At 38.8% G+C, this 16695-nt stretch overlaps 1 protein-coding gene across 1 annotated transcript in view; it reads right to left on the reverse strand.

Annotated features, from left to right (window-relative positions):
- Positions 1 to 512: 512 nt before the first annotated feature.
- Positions 513 to 16695, reverse strand: part of LOC140159337 (MAM and LDL-receptor class A domain-containing protein 1-like) — a 31148-nt gene continuing 14965 nt past the window's right edge. Inside the window, exons 9-16 of the mRNA XM_072182785.1 lie at positions 16316 to 16593; positions 15927 to 16017; positions 9740 to 9922; positions 7990 to 8252; positions 7367 to 7583; positions 5511 to 5791; positions 4809 to 4893; positions 513 to 3602 (exon numbers count right to left, since the gene is read on the reverse strand). Coding sequence (XP_072038886.1) covers positions 3262 to 3602; positions 4809 to 4893; positions 5511 to 5791; positions 7367 to 7583; positions 7990 to 8252; positions 9740 to 9922; positions 15927 to 16017; positions 16316 to 16593 — 1739 coding nt within the window. The 3' untranslated portion in view covers positions 513 to 3261. The remainder of the gene's footprint in view (positions 3603 to 4808; positions 4894 to 5510; positions 5792 to 7366; positions 7584 to 7989; positions 8253 to 9739; positions 9923 to 15926; positions 16018 to 16315; positions 16594 to 16695) is intronic.

Raw genomic sequence — 16695 nt, forward strand, 5'->3', positions numbered from 1 at the left:
TCTCGGTCGGCTTGTTCCATCTATTGCATTTGCCCATTTCTCACGTCTGTCAAAGGGGACACCCTCGCAAAATCTCAATTGGTTTGTACAAGGCCTTTCCAGCCAATATTCTCCGCATAAAAAATGCCAATTTACTTTTCCATTCGTAATTATTGGGAGTCTATTCCCCTAATAAGAAATCTAACTTTTTGAATTGTTTCGCCAAGAGGTATTTATTTTATGACATGTTTTGTGATTTCCCCCATGAGTGCAACATAAGTGTCCCCTTCGTGTCCTAGGGTGCAAGATGGAACAGCCAAATCCTGGCAAAATAAACCAATGGGATGAAGCAATCTATCGCGAGTGACGTCATGCCGACCGACAACATAGGGGGTGTATTATGGATTTGAACTGGAGTAACCCACTATACTACATCAATAATGGCTTTGTGGGTTTTTGTCATGGACCAAGTGCACTTCAAATATAACTAGCATTAAAAGCAGAACAAACAAATCAAAAACAAAATATATAGCCTACAAAACTTTTGTTTTTAATGTAATGATTTGAAATTTACAATAAAATTGGAATAATAATGGTAACAATATATCAGTTGTTTTCTTTGGTTTATGAACATTATGTACATGCTAGAATATTAACATACATAGAAGCATTTACAGCGCTTTAATTGAGTCCTCTAAGATCTGGAGAAAGGCGCTTTATAAATCCAAAATTTATTTATTATTATATTATTATTATTTCAAAAATATAAACACAGATTTTATAACATTTCACTACACAGTGTTTCACGCAAAGGCTATATTCACCTGAAGAACGCCTTTGCGTGAAACACCGTGTAGTGAAATGTTATAAAATCTGTGTTTATATTTTAAAATAGCTCTACCATTTATTGGTATCAAGCACTGTATAGCTGCCTGTGATACTTTTACTTCCTAATAGAAGCATTTCCATATATTCTGTTCCATTTATCTAAAAGCATTCTAGCTAGACTACAGATTGGCATCTTGTGATTAAGAAGATTTGAATTATTGAAGAGAAAGCAGCTGTATTTTTACTTTGATACCAAATTAGAATGCACCACCTGTATTTTTGTACAGGTTAGCATTTCAATTTAGGACTCCTTAACTCCACATTGAGCAGCGCAGTTCTGCATGTTGTAGAGTGATCATTCAACATAATACTTTTGTTTATTTAAATTATTCCCATTTCGTTCGGGCAATGGTTGGGGTCCACTATAACATGTCAAGTAAAGACCGCCTGCATGTAAGCAAGGGGGTGACAGATAAGTGACCAGTGGCGGATTTAGAGGGGGGCGCACGCGGCGCGCGCCCCCTCTATTTTGTGCAGATCGGCGCCTGACTCTGTGTATTTTTGCAGAGTGGCGCCTGACTTTGTGTGGGCGCCGAGCCGCGGCGGCGGTGGCGGTGGCTCGGCGCTCCCTCTATTGAAAATTCCTGGATCCGCCCCTGGTGACTGTGTTTCTGTGGTCAACAAATTGACTGGCATAAAGGGCATTTGAAACTACAAACCAGACACACCTTCCATTTGGGGTGCACAACGCTGCAAAATAATTAAGCAAAAAAATGTCTCAAAGTTTGTTAAGATTTTAAAATCCAAACTTCCCCACCCCACTCCCGACTCAAAATTACTCGGTCAAAATAAGCTTAATGCTTGGAACTTTCAATCTTGCATTCTTATGAAATATTTTCACTAATTTAAAGTGTTAATCTACCAACATACTGAATTTAAAACATATTTAACCAACATTTTTGTACACAAAAAAATTGGTCATTTTCTACCAGGCAGATGTGCAACGCAAAACAAACGCACAGGGCAGCTTTAAGACACATTTTTGGCCTAATATGGAATCTATTGTAATTGTTTCTTTTTTAATACACTACAAAATGCTCCTTTCATTTTGAGGGCAGAATAAGGGGAGTCATTTTCATCCATGCCCAAATTTGAGATTTCTTGATACTTATAATCACTAAGATGTATTCTTTCACTTGAAACTGATCAAATACAACATTTTCATATATCCTCCAATTCTTTCTTGTTTTAAAAATCACTTTACTCTTTCCAACTCTAAACATCACATGGCTCAAGACAGCAAAGGTAAAAAATGTGTCCGGAATGCGCAAATGCGAAATATTGTGATTATGCATTGCCTGACACAGCACAAACCTGTGTGTATGTCCAACGTAGTCAAGTCAATCGATATGTTATTAATACAAGTGTCCCAGATTAAAGGCTTAATGTACGATTTCCTTCAAATTTTAAATTTGTCATTATATACTCAAAATGCTGAAATAATACTAGTAATAATTATCGGGAATGGTTTCTGTCCATTTTGAGCTGAAATAACGAGGTAAAGTGAAAGAAACACTGCTTGTTATTTTGGCCGTTTAACACGCAGTTCTATGGGAGGACATAAAGTCATAATTCTTAAAATTATGACTTTATGTCAAACTTTGCTCTGTTTACCACAAACACAACACATTTGGCTGAATCCATTTAGGTGTAAGTTGTGACATGTGTAAACATTACAAATATGCCAAAAAAAATCAGGTTTGAAAAAAATAAACCAAATTCATATTATAAGATCGTACATTATGACTTTAAAGAAGAAATAAAACAAACAAGTAAATGTGTGTAAACAAAAAAAAAATAGTCAAATTAAGACCATGCACCATATACAGGTGGTGGTAAAATCAATGACGTGTAATCGTGAGCGCGCGCTGGTTCAAATCCAAACGGTTGACTTTTTATCTCCTTTATTATAGTGCCAGTTTGTTTGAGCTTTACTTAATTTATTACATATTTTCTCAGGCATGTATCTTCTGTGATCCTCGCATTTAATATTTAATGTCTCTCATTGGCTGACGTCATGCTAGGACACAGCAGATAGGCCACCCCCTCTGTTTATAATTCATTTGCGTGGCCTTGAGACATTTTCAAGAGAATAAAATCATTACATATGCTGGCAGATCTGCCACGAGCTGTTGTGGCGTGTGGTAGTGAACTCAACGACATGTAATCGTGAGTGTGCGCTGGTTTGAATGTAATGGTTCTGATATTTTCTCTCCCTTATTATAGTACCAGTTTGCTTGAGTTTCATTTCTTTATTTATTGCATATTTATTCGGGTATGTAACCTCTGTGATCCTTGCATTTAATATTTAATGTCTCACATTGACCAATTCTAATTTTATTACACTTCCACTGGGATCACTGAATGGGCCTATAAAACCCCAATTATATTCTATTAGATGTTAGCTCCATTTGTGGCACTTCTACCATTTGTAGGTGGCGAGTCCCCATCCATTATTGCACTTGCTGCTACGTCAGTTGGTTCCAATCCGTAAAGTGGATTATCAATTGTAAGACTTTCACCAGTTGCTTTCGCATTTTTTTCACAAATAACATATCTTGGGAAATATCTGGACAGTTTTTCTTTATATTTCTGACATGTATGAGATATAACAACTAGAAGGACGGCAATCGATAACAATGTAGATAAAACGGTAAAGAATATCACAACGGAACTGATGGTGTTGCTGTTTGTGCTGGTTAATAGGGAGTTAGTCGGTTTGCTTGTTGTCCTCTCTGGAAAAGAGTTTAAAGATATAAATTAGATTACTGATTATTTATAGTGAAACCAAGGTATTTATTTATTTATCTATAATAACATTAGAGATATGAATACAAAATTATCTCAAAAGAAAACACTATATGGCACCCAAGAAGAAACAAAAATGTTACAGATTGAAAATGTATGATTTCCAAAAGCCCCTTAAGAGCCACTATGCGCACTGTAAATCAATGTGAAACTGGTTTCAGTTCCTCGAGGGGGGCCACACGCATGGCTACAGAATTTGTAGTGCCAGACAGGGCCTGTCACCTCAGTAATGAAACATTACAATTGTAGATCATTCTTATTTCATAAAACAATTCAACTTAACTCATTCTGTAAATGTTATGGCTTTCCCTAGTGTTGACTGCTAACATAAGCCTCTGTATCCAAATTCAGTAGCCTTAAGGGATTCAAAATGAGCGTTTATTGCGTTTCGACAGTATTTTTTATGGGACATGAGAGCACCTCAGACCTATCGAATTGCATTCTGAATACGAAGCATGTCTTTCTGATATCAAATAATTTTCATTTTTTTTAAATCACAATATAATACAAATTTTATGACAAATTATAAAAATTTGATATTTTTCAAATTTTGATATATAACAGTCCTCGAAGTAAATTATATAAATCTAATGATATATTCTTAAAGTGTATGTAGCAGGGAGGAAAAGCCGACGGTCAATTGAAAATTTTGACCTTTTATATTGAAGATATGGATTTTTTTCCAAAAAGACCTAATTTTTTTTGTGTGTTTTGGGGAAAAATCCATATCTTCAATGCGAAAGGTCAAAATTTTCAATTGATCGTCGGCTTTTTATCCCACCTACATACACTTTAAGTATAAATCACCAGATTTCTTAAGTTTACTTCAAGTACTGTTAAATATCAAAAATATCAATTTTAATGATTTGCCATAAAATGTGTATTACATTGCGAATTTCAAAAATCTAAATTATTTGATATCAGAATGACATTCTTCGTATTCAGAATGCAATCGATATGTCTGATGTGCTCTAATGTCCCAAAATAAATACTGTCCAAACGCTCATACCCCAGCCCTTAATTGTATGAGAATAAAAGTACAAGCACCCTTCCTTCTGATAAAATGTAAGTTTTACTGATATTGCACCTCTTTTAATATGTATTTTTAAATGAAATGACCGAGAGATTCTTACCATCCTCGCATGATCCTTGTGTTACGGTTGGGTTATCCAGTCCGATTACACCAGGCTTGTCTCCTAATATGCCAATAAATATCACCTGAATTCAACAAAACAAGTATTATTAATTCATCACAATAAAGATTTGCAAGGTCTTAACTATATACATTTTGTTGTCACTATATCAATCAGCTTTCATTTAAAAATCTGTGTATTTTAATTACAATGTTTTGTATGTTCAAGGAAAATTAGCTTTACATTATTTTAACCTCCTTATTTAAAATATAATTATATCCATGTGAAATTTATATTTCTGAAATGTAACCCAATAACTCTTGTGTTGATACCCATAGTCACCAAGAAAGCTGATGTGAGCTGAAGAGTACATTCAGGTTCTACTGTATGGAGACATTCAAAGACAATTCTAATTTTGAGGAAATGTGAAAAAAAAACCTATTATATAGTCCACCAATAGTCAATTTGCTCAAAACTTGGGGGAAAACTTTGTGGTCACAGGCTGCAAAAATTAAGTGATTGGGGACCACAGGGCACAGGCGAGTTTGAATTTTGTCTGCAAGTCGAGGGAAATCGCATCGCCAGTTGGAGGAGGTTTCTATCCAGTTTGGAAGTCCTGAAGTTTCAAATATTAGTTTGTGTAACTTAAAACTTGGTAACATTTAATCTTAATGGCAACATAGTTATGTATTTTGAAATTACCTTAAATTGTTCTCCAACATTACTACTGTGCAGACTCCTTCTACAGTGTTGCCAACCTTGCATGTCTTCATCCGCAACTAATGTCAAAATATTGGATTTAGTACCATCATGGGCTTCAACTGTCACAGTCATTTTATTTGATGTGGAATTTTGTGGTAGATAGTAGTCGAATTCAACACAATGTTGGTTTGCATATCCATCAATGATGTGAGATTCCAATGCAGCAATGTGTTTTGCGAGACTGGTTGATGCAAAGGTTAGGTACAAGTATGATCTGTCACCTACAAAATATATATACCGTAGATATATTTAAATGTAGTGAATTTAATATTTACATCATCATTCAATACAGAACTGTTTCGTATAGGTGTTGTCACACCTACACTCCTCAGTTGAATGAGAGCACAAGCAAAATATACCTGGCCATGACCTGGCTGGGTGGGCCAAAAACACAGCATTGAGCTAATTAAAGTGTCTATAAAAAGTCTGACATAAATTATGACATATATATAAAAAGAGATATATAGAATGAGAAGATACTCTAGATTTTATGTAGTTACGGTGAACTGAGGAATTACATGTTTTATATTTAATTCCACCGACATGTAGATGCGGCTTATTATGATTGAAATCCGTTATGTTCCCATGGTCACCATGGTACCTCTATTTCTAGGTCATACTTGCATAGCAGCATAGTTCTTGAGTTAAGGCCAATAATATATCCAAACTAAAGCTTTATGCTTTTTCACCCTCCCGAGAAAAATCATGCATAAGAGCAGAAATGACAGTGACACCACTTACATTAAGACTCCTTTCTTAGAAACCATACCATTCCTCTTGTGTATGTGTCAGCTGTATTGGCCTCAATATTTGAGTGCAAACACCGCTAAGTCATGCTCATCTCCTACCCGCCTTAATATTAAAACATGGTTTCGCGGTGGTATTAGCAGTGGCGTAGCTGGGATTTTTCCAGGGGGCAAGCCTGTATGGGGCGGGGTCCAAATCCACCAAACAAAAATTTTGCTGGCCCTTCCTCATCAGCCTGAAAAGGTTGACCTTTTTTTTTTTTCGGTGGTTTGAAAAAGTGAAGAGCAAAAGAAAAAAAAAGGGATTATACATTTTTTGTAGGCGCTAGTGCCCTAAAAGCAACACATTTTGATATATATATAGTACCATTTTTCACCTCCTCTCCCTCTCTCCTCCCTTGTTTCCGCTCTCTCTCTCTCCTTTTTCCTCTTTTTTCCTTGCGCTAGGGGCGGGGGTCCAAATAGCGCTAGGGGGCAGGGGCCCAAACAGACAATTTTTGTCAAGGGGGGGAAATTGCCCCCCTGCCCCTACGCCACTGGGTATTAGTTATTCAGTGGTATAGCCACATTATCCTGTATTATATGAAAAGATTGTCCATTGCAGGTTCACCTACAATCCTGGTCGAAAGTGGTTGGAACACTTGTAGGACTGGACTTTATTTGGTGTGAAGCTACAAACCTCCCCCTTCCCCACAAATCACTGTTGGATGTCTCTAGGAGTGCATGACCAAAAAACAACTGCCAACATTAATCAGGGGGATGGGGGGATATTTGAAGTACCCTTGTTAGTCTTCCGACAATTGACCAGGATTTGTAGCTAGCAATATACCGCCTAGATTATAGTAATGTGAAATGGGCTATTACAGTTGAAATCCATACACCCTATGGAAGATGTGACCTTAATCTTCCACACAAGGATTGTGAATTTCAAATAGGGTTACCTGAATGGGCACTCCATCTACACCCCCTGTGTGAGAGATTAAGTCATGTCTTCCATATGGGTGTATGGATTTCAACTGAATTAACTCGGATGACAAAATGCCTTCTCACCTGTTGAATTGATAGGTGGGTTGTTTACGTTATGATTATACCACTCCCAATCCAGATCATCTTCATCACTCTGTTTGTAGCCACACCAATCCCCAACATTATCAAAGGAACATGATGATTCTTTCAAGTGACCTGCACACGGTTGTCTTAAGATAATGATGTCATCGATGGCAATGTCACCATATGGAATCATATCTACAGAAGCTTCAAATATCACCTAAAAATAGAACATGCAGAGATTGATAGTCTGCAATTCGGACGATTCACAATACGATGCGCCTCCAGTGGTAGCAATTAGTAATGAGTCAATTGACTCAATAAAATGTCAAAGCGTGTCAAATCGCAGACAAACCATTTTATTCTGTGTACAATTGAAGCGTTTTTTGACTTGCTTTAACATATGGATTCGCAAAATGTTCATGCTCCCGAATTTTTTTCCCTATAGGCCTTATATTATAATTTTCGTTTTTTGGTCTTCCCCCACCTAGAGTTTACCGGTCAAAATTAAAAAATTTACAAGAATTCCACTATTTGTTGCAAAAATTTGTAAACCTTTAGGCAAATAGTTTTCCCTTAGGCCCCTCCCCATTCACTTTTCCCTCAATACCTGGAAAATAAATTACCTGAAATTTGCTGTTGAATGGTTTTAGTTCTACAGATTTAACTTCCCAATCATCACTTTGATGTCCCTTAATCATCACCAATTGTTGATCTGCAATGTCGACAGCTCTCCTTATGACCTTCAGTATCCCAATGCCATCCCCTTTCATGTGATAGTAGAATTGGATACACATTACTTCCATGCTTTCCGCAATGACGGGAGACAGTAACCTTGCTCTTTTTCCAGGTCTGTTCGGAAGCGACGATTCAATATACATATAGTGACCTAGTAAAAATAACAGGGGTACATTGATTATAGCCGGATTAAAGGTTTATCATCAACAGTATATAAAATAATAAAAATAAATAAATTTTGGATTTATATAGCACCTATTTCCAGATCTTAGAGCGCCGTGGTGAATCATCTCAATCAGAGCTATATGGGCGGGGTGTGGCAATGCTTGGAGATCGCAACAAAAAGACACAGGCCTAGATACTGGGGGGGGGGGGTGATCCACCAATTTTTTTTATATGGAGGATGGTCCATGCAATCATCCTCTCTCATGTTGACGCCCGTATGTGAGTTTCTGACCAAATTAACCTCATATTTGGCCATTTTATCCTTCTTGAAATCTACGCCCATGCAAAAAAAGGAGAGTGAGATTAACCCAATTTATAGCTCATTTTAGCATTAAAATGCTTTTTTTTTTTCGCCCTTCGCGCATGTCAGCGGACCAGCTTCATAATTTGTATCCCTTTGAAAATTTATTTTTTCATCTCGAACTTCTTCAAAAATCAGAGATTATAGTTCCATCCTTTCTAAATTATAGAAATCATCAATATGAGTGCTGGGGAAGCTCTATGGTCCGATGCTTTGAAAAGGCCTGAATGTAAAAACTAGTGAGCTTGGGGCTCTACACCCTGGGCCCCCGCCAGGGGCTTTGATAAGGACCCACCCCAACCCGTTTGAGCTCGCAACATTGATAACCTGCCAATAAAAAAAATAGTCCTATAATCCCTACAAGCATGACAAGTGAGCAAAGTGTTGAACTTTTCCCAGAAATTTCCCCCTAAAATCATTTTTGTTGGGCCTTCGCCAAGTTTTTTTTTTAATTCAATGTGGAGTATTTTGCAGGTTTGTATGTAGATAAGGCTTAACGTTGCTTTATAACTCAAGAGTGTCAAGTGTCAAATCTGGTAACTAATACGGTCAAAAATGAGTCGCTTAAATGAGTGATGTTGTAAAAATCTCCAAAACTCGAAGGAGGAAACTCCCCTATAACCAGGGGCGTAGCCAGGTTTTATTTTTGAAGGCTGATTTTGAAAACTGGGACCTTTTCTCAAATTTTGGACTTTTTTACCAAGAAAGTATAAAGAACCTTGGATCTTGTTTGACAGAAAAAGCATAAAAAACACGTTTTTTTTTACCTTTTTGGTCTTTGGTGATTTTTTTTTTTTTTTTTGTGGGGAGGGCTATCCATGCCTACACCCCGCCCTCAAACACCCCCTTCCCGCAAGCTTGTTGCCGCTGGTTTATCACCAAGACTTTACATCGCAAACGTGCAGTGACTTTTTTCATCTAAAATAGCCCCTGCCCACATCATTCCATAAACTATTTAACAACAACTCAAGAGCGCACACCCTAGAAATTCCACAAATAACCTAATAAAAATAAAGCTAGCCCTAGCTTCCGCGATTTTCCAAGCTGTTCATGCGGTCTTCTGAAACAACCTCAATATTAATATTACAAGAAATAATTTATTTGTCACTTACCTTCGGCAGTTCGAAAGGTATGATCATTACTGGGTCCAGTTTCAAAAGAACTTGTATTACCACTGTTCAACGTCCAATCAAAATCATCACCTGTCAATTGCTGATAGCCGCATAGAGGGTCATCGCTAGGCTCAAAATCACAACTTCCTACGTCCAATGAGGCAGTTGGTATAGCAGTCGCCACTGTGTGCATCAAATAAATTGTACAACATTAAAAAAAATCATCATCCAAGCTTGCTTCTTTTTACACTGTAATATACTCTTCTTTAACCATGATAACTCGGATTTTCCGGCACGTGCATGAATGAACCTATGGAACCGCCAAACCCCTTCCGGTTAGGTCCTAGTATACTACTCATGTGAGTATAACATTACGTTTCAGTGCCTGAACAGAATTGATCATGTCTCACCTTTTCAACCACATTTCACCTGATCCACATATAGCCTCAGGCAAAACTCACTTCCTGGGAACTAAATACCACAAGGTCATTTTTATGTAACTCATTTAACCACGTGTACTGCCTCTAGCTATAATGACACCCTGGTGATGTGGTCAATTCATTGACAGATACTAACCTCAGGAGGGAATTAAATTTTTGATCAACTCTCTTCAGGTAGTGAAACGTAAATGAATACAGAATCATTAATTGAAATAGTGGACTAAAGAAAGACCATCAGACAACCTCAGGCCCGTAGCCACGATTTTTTTTTATTTGCCTCTGACATCAAGTTTATTTCCAACTCTCCTAAGATCGCCCAGCTTCTGCCCTGCTCTGGATGAGACGTAAGAAATGTGCTTTGTCCAGGTCAGCTTGCTGTGGACCTTGACTCCCGGGATCCTCCTTCTCAGCCAGATTGGTGGTACCAAACAGAAGATCTATCTTGATTGGATTCCTCTTGTTTGATATTGTAATTGAATACATTCCGATGAGTCGCAGGCCACCTTCCATCTGTCTGCCCAGATCCTCATTTTCTCCAGGTCTCGACTGTTCAGGCTAGCAGTAACGACATCAGACGTAATCTCACAAAGTATGGTAGAATCATCTGCGTAGAGGTAGAGTTGCTTTTCACACTCATCACCCACGTCATCAATGAAGACAGAGAACAAAAGTGGGCACAATATTGACCCCTTGGGAACTGATTTATTGATGGAGAACATACTTGATGACTGACCAGATAAGACAACTTCGATAGACCCATCTGTAATGTAGCTTCTAATTTAGGTGAGCAGCTTGCCGGGTACCCCTGTTGCCACGAGTTTCGAGCAAAGGCCATGCCAGATCTTGTCAAATGTTCCTTTGAGATCCAGGGTAATCAGACGAATGGTAATGATGTCAGCTTTGCTGTGGTGTGGCCTAAGGTCAAACTACACTGTATCGATCTGATATCTGAACAACAACCTCTGTGACCTTGATGCTGATGCAGAGCAGAGAAACCTGAAACAGATGGATTAGACTTCGAAGCTCTCTTGTGAATAGGGGTGATGGGTGCAGTCTTCCATTGGTTTGGGAAAACTCACTTGGAGAGCAAAGCTCAAACCACAGGCTTAGTGGTTTTGCAAGTTCCGTGCTGCACTACTTCAGGATTTTAAAGGGATATCATCAGACCCAGTAGCTGTATCTGGTTACAGATTCCTAAGGAGATTCCTAGCATCTGTGACCTTGAAGGCTATGTTTTTCATTGAGCATGTTGCCCAATGCTGAACTTCAGGAGCAGATTCTTCTGCGCTGTCAAGCTGACATTTAGCGGCAAAGGTCTGCCAAGAATATTCAGATTTGTCCTTTGTGTAGACACCTATTCTCCAGCACTGGTATATCAACTCTGTTGGACCTACCAGACATGGTGTAAACAGTGTTCCACCATTTCTTGCTGCTGAATCTGCCATCTGAGAGTTCTTTCCTCCAGAACTCCAAGAAGGTTTCCACGATGACAGTAATGGATGACTTTAGTTCATGGCACAGATTGGACAGCTCACCAATGTTCGAACGTACCTGACAGGGTGTTAACAGTGTTCCACCATTTCTTGCTTCTGAAGCTGCCATCTCAGAGTTCTTTCCTCAAGCTCCTTCTGGCTACCTTCTCTGCATAATTGTACTCTTTTCTGTAAATTTATCCTTGTTTTCCTTGATGTTGGTCCTTGGTAACTTCCTGAATAAGTGGCGCTTCTTGGTTGCTGCTCGTTTGCATTGCTCATCAAACAATACCTTGTCACCGGTCTTCTTGAAAACAAGCTTTGCTGGTATGAAAATCTCCATTGCATCAGTGATTAAGTGGTGATGTTGTTGCAAGCTTCTTCAGGGTCATCAGATTGGAGTGCAAGAGACCAGTCTGCAGACCAATAGAAATATATACGCCCTGTAGCGAAGCACCTTTCTCTATAAACATGATAAAATGCACCGCCAGCTGCTGAGAGTGGTTGCTGTTACAAAATATGCTTGAGTTTATTCTCTGCGCGCGATGAGCGATTGGTATTTGACCAATAAGGCATGAACATGATGAAGGTAGCTCATATCCCTGATATCTAAAAACCAATCGCTGTAGCAATGCGATTATAAATTCAGCTATACATGTCTTTCAAAATCCCCGGGCAAAATCCTATTGAACACTCGAGTGCCGTGACACAATGAAGAACACATTCCTAACCACATAGTTGCATTGAGATGAACCGAGTGACCGCCACTTGAAATCATTTCTGGTATTTGTACCTAGCTACATTTTTGGTGGTGTATTTCTATTGATATTCAATGTATGATTACATCTCCTTGAATATAGCCTATCCCGTTATTTTGGTATTTGTAAAACCCTTTTGCTTGACTTGCAGTTGAATATATGTGTTGAAAGAATATGGTAAGCTCCTGTCTGATCGAATTTTCCGGAGTTTGTAACGTTAAAGAGGGTAAGGCTTAGTGCGTAGTGGGATAGAAACGTATCTATCGTACAGGTGGTATGTTATACTTAGCCTGAGTGCCTCGAAACTATTAAACACGGCAATTTCTGACACGAAGATATAGGGATGATGACGCGCGCTGTTCCTTTAATATCGTACTGCCACACTTTTCGCTTGTAGGATTTATCCTTGAATAGTGGCACGTTCAGTTTAATATGAACATGTACTGTGCAGGTGATATCTAGATCAGTGATGACCAAGTCAAGATACCTGCATGCTTTGTTCTTTTCTTAACTTCTATGATTATGCATAAGTGGGAAGCTTTGATCTTTGTCTCGCTACAAAAGATTTTGTGTATGAAACATCTTCTGTTCAAGGCCGACCGGTCCTAGGGATGGACCATATTTGATTCTCAAGGGGTCATGGGAGTTTGGGTCAGGGCTTTTTTTCTTCGGCGGCAATGTATACCTTTATACAGAGTTAGTGTTTTTACTCATCAGTGAGGCAAAATCAGTTTATTTCCAACCCCAACCCCCTCGCATGGAAATCAAATAGTGCGCCAATACATAGTCAAGTCTTATCAAGAATCTGGTCTTCCCGGGTAGGTTCTTTGACAAGAGCATTATACATCTCAAGTGTGCGACGCCCAGCAGCATCTGCTGTACGGCTTCTAAGCCATTCCTTTTGGTGGACATTGAAGTCACCAAGGAGAACTAATGATTGTGCATTGAATTCAGAAAGCTTTGACAAGGTGGTGGAGTTCAGATAGCTGATGATATCACTGTTAGCAATATGTTATCTATAGACGGCAGCAAAGAGTATTTTCTGTGACTTCATTGTTACTGAGAACCCACATCAGCTCCAAGTCCTCTTGATGAAGAGCACATGAAATATGGCAATACCCTCCAGGCAGTAGATAGCGATCCCTCCTTGTTGGATGTAGGCCTGTCCCTACGACAGCTGAGGGAGTATCTATATATCCTGGTACAGTTATACAGTCCGCACCATATTTACAGTAGCATCCAAGAAGGTTTCCACGATGACAGTAATGGATGACTTTATTTCATGGCACAGATTGGACAGCTCCCCTATGTTCGAACGTAGTCCAGGAAGGTTTCCACGATGACAGTAATGGATGGCTTTAGTTCATGGCACAGATTAGACAGCTCATCTATGTTCGAACTTAGTCCAAAAGTTCACTTCTAGTAGTCAGGTTCGTTTCACGTAGTTGTTGGGCAGGCGTGGGTCATTTCCGTTTTGATCTGTTCATTCCAGGATTCTTAGGCTACTTGTAGCTAGCTAGAAATATTGAAGAGTGGTGGTAGCTGGCCCCTCACCCCAGATACACACCTAAGCGGTACGATGGGGTGTGCGCTATATATATATCAATCACTCTTTATTCATTAAAAAACACAAAGAATGGAAACATGAAACCCAGGACAGGGTTTGGGAAGACCCAAACCCATGCAGGGTAGACATCAAAAACAGCACAAATAACAATTAAATATATAAAACGCATTTCATTAAAAAGGCAAGGTTAATAGAAAACATGAAAGCCTGGGAATGGGAAGGATGATGCAGAAGAAAGTGAAATCCTCCAGAGGATGAGCTCAGCATTTTATGTAGGAACAATTCTCCCAAACAGCATTATGCCGCGCATTCCAGATGGTATAGCTTGAGAGGAGGGCGAGCTGGCTGAGCTCCTTATTCAGAGGTTTGACTTTCTTCGTGCTGGCCTGTAAAATTGATTTCAGACGATGTTCGTTTTCGTGAGTATGACCTACATGTAAACTGAAAGCATCCTGAGATTCAGTTGGGGCATCCAGATGACAGACGATACCTCTCGGTCAAGGATGGGGTGGTCAGGGAAGATCGGACCACATATCCTGAATGTGTTTAAGAATCTGTGATTGGATTTAATTGAAATACTTTTGAACACCACAGAAAATAAAGTTTGTGGTGAAATCAGACAAACTATGCGTTCTGACACATGGGCGGAGACCATGTGGATAGGATTTTTGTAGTTCAGAACGTGGGCATGGCCTGCACGCTTTGTTCTTTTTCTTATGAAGTGGGAAGCTTTGATCTTTGTCTCGCTACAAAAGATTTTGTGTATGAAACATCTTCTGTTCAAGGCCGACCGGTCCTAGGGATGCACCATATTTGATTCTCAAGGGGTCATGGGAGTTTGGGTCAGGGCTTTTTTTCTTCGGCGGCAATGTATACCTTTATACAGAGTTAGGCGGGGGAATTTGTTTTTACTCATCAGTGAGGCAGAATCAGTTTATTTCCAACGCCAACCCCCGGCCTCGCATGGAAATCAAATAGTGCGCCAATACATAGTCAAGTCTTATCATTTTTTGAAATAGTAAGCGTGGCAGCATGTTTGTACTGAGTTTTGAGTACATCGTTATGACAGTTCTTTTATCAATACCGCAACTGGTGTTGTTTATAGTGAATCAACTTCACCGCACAAAATCATTTTTCTATAATATTCCCTTACGTGTTGAATAACCTCTGTCGTATACATGGTATACGAAGTTCACAACTGAACGGCACTGTTTTACTTCCATCAATATCGTACTAAATTTATGCTCGACTGCTCATGGTTCGCCAAATATCCATCTGTTTCAGAAGGATATCGATGTGCGGTACATTCAGTGAGGAGTTTGCGGACAATTTCTGACCGCACAGAGTTTATACGCCAAAGTACCGCACCGTGAGCTACCGTGATATGCTCCCACTATAAAGAACTCGCTTAGATATCACACTTGATAGCTGCGAAGGAATGTGAACAAAGTTATTTGTGATGAATAAGGGTGATTGTGTGACACATTGACCCATTTGTGTTATATACTGCGTCTAGCTATAATGACATCCTTGTGATCTGGTCAACTCATTGACAGATACGAACCTCAGTTGGAAATTCAATTTTTGATCAATAAGCCCAATCGCCATTCTAACTTCCGGTTTTTGAGAGCAGTTTTGGGACACTTTGACCTCTGACATATCGGGAAAATTTACGTAATTATTATTAATTTTCTTATTATTGTCACAATTTTGATCATTAAAAATACCAAATAATTAATTTATAAAATACTAATATTTTTTATATTGTTTTAAATATTGTAAAACATTTTAGATCATATTTTGTACGCACAAAAACCCAATATTTCTGAATTTTCTGAAAGGTCAAAGGACAAAGTGTCCTAAAACTGCAAAAACTGTCTTACAATGCATTGCAAACTTCCAATGCCGATTGGGCTTATTCTCTCCAGGTAGTGAAACGTAATGACTTACCATGAGGACAAGCCCCGTGTAGAAAAACGACGTCATCAATTGCGATGTCGCAGCTGTACCCTCTCTGGCCTCTTATTGCTTCAAATATAACCTATTGTTCATTCAACAAAAGAAAATACATATTATTTTGATATTATCGTGTCTTATAAACAAACAATACTGTCATCGTTCTGCGAGTATTTATTGCAAGTCCTTATGTACTCGTATACCAAAACTGATCATGCTCTTTATAGTGAACCACAGTTACCGCACAAAGAATGCACTAATAAGTGGCGGATTTTTAAATCTTGTTGGCAGCTTAAAAGCTGCCAGCAAATCAGCAGTCAGCAGTTGCTACAAAGCCCCCGATGGAGGGTCTTTAAATTTATTATTGCTCTTCGTGTACTTACCCGGTAGGGCTGTGATGATAGAGGCAAATCTAAAGTTCCACGATTCCACTTAGCTCCTTTATTTCCAAATAAACTCATCTGTGGATCATTTGTGAGAGTGTATCCATACGAAACCAAATATAGGTTTAATATATCGACTCCACGGCCGTACATGTAATAGTAAAAGTACATACATTGATGTTCCGTGTTCGGTGATATGTATGGAGTCGCAAGTTGTGCTCGATAATCGAACCGCAGCGACCAATCACAATCAAAGTTCATGTAAAATCCACGCTGACCTGTAATATCAAAATGTCAGTGGATTTAGTTATTCCGAGATTGTATTGTAGAAACTTATTGTCCTACGTGAGCATGATGAGTACTGTATCCAGAGTTAAGGG

This window comes from Amphiura filiformis, chromosome 8, assembly GCF_039555335.1.
Source record: "Amphiura filiformis chromosome 8, Afil_fr2py, whole genome shotgun sequence".
Classification (NCBI taxonomy): domain Eukaryota; kingdom Metazoa; phylum Echinodermata; class Ophiuroidea; order Amphilepidida; family Amphiuridae; genus Amphiura; species Amphiura filiformis.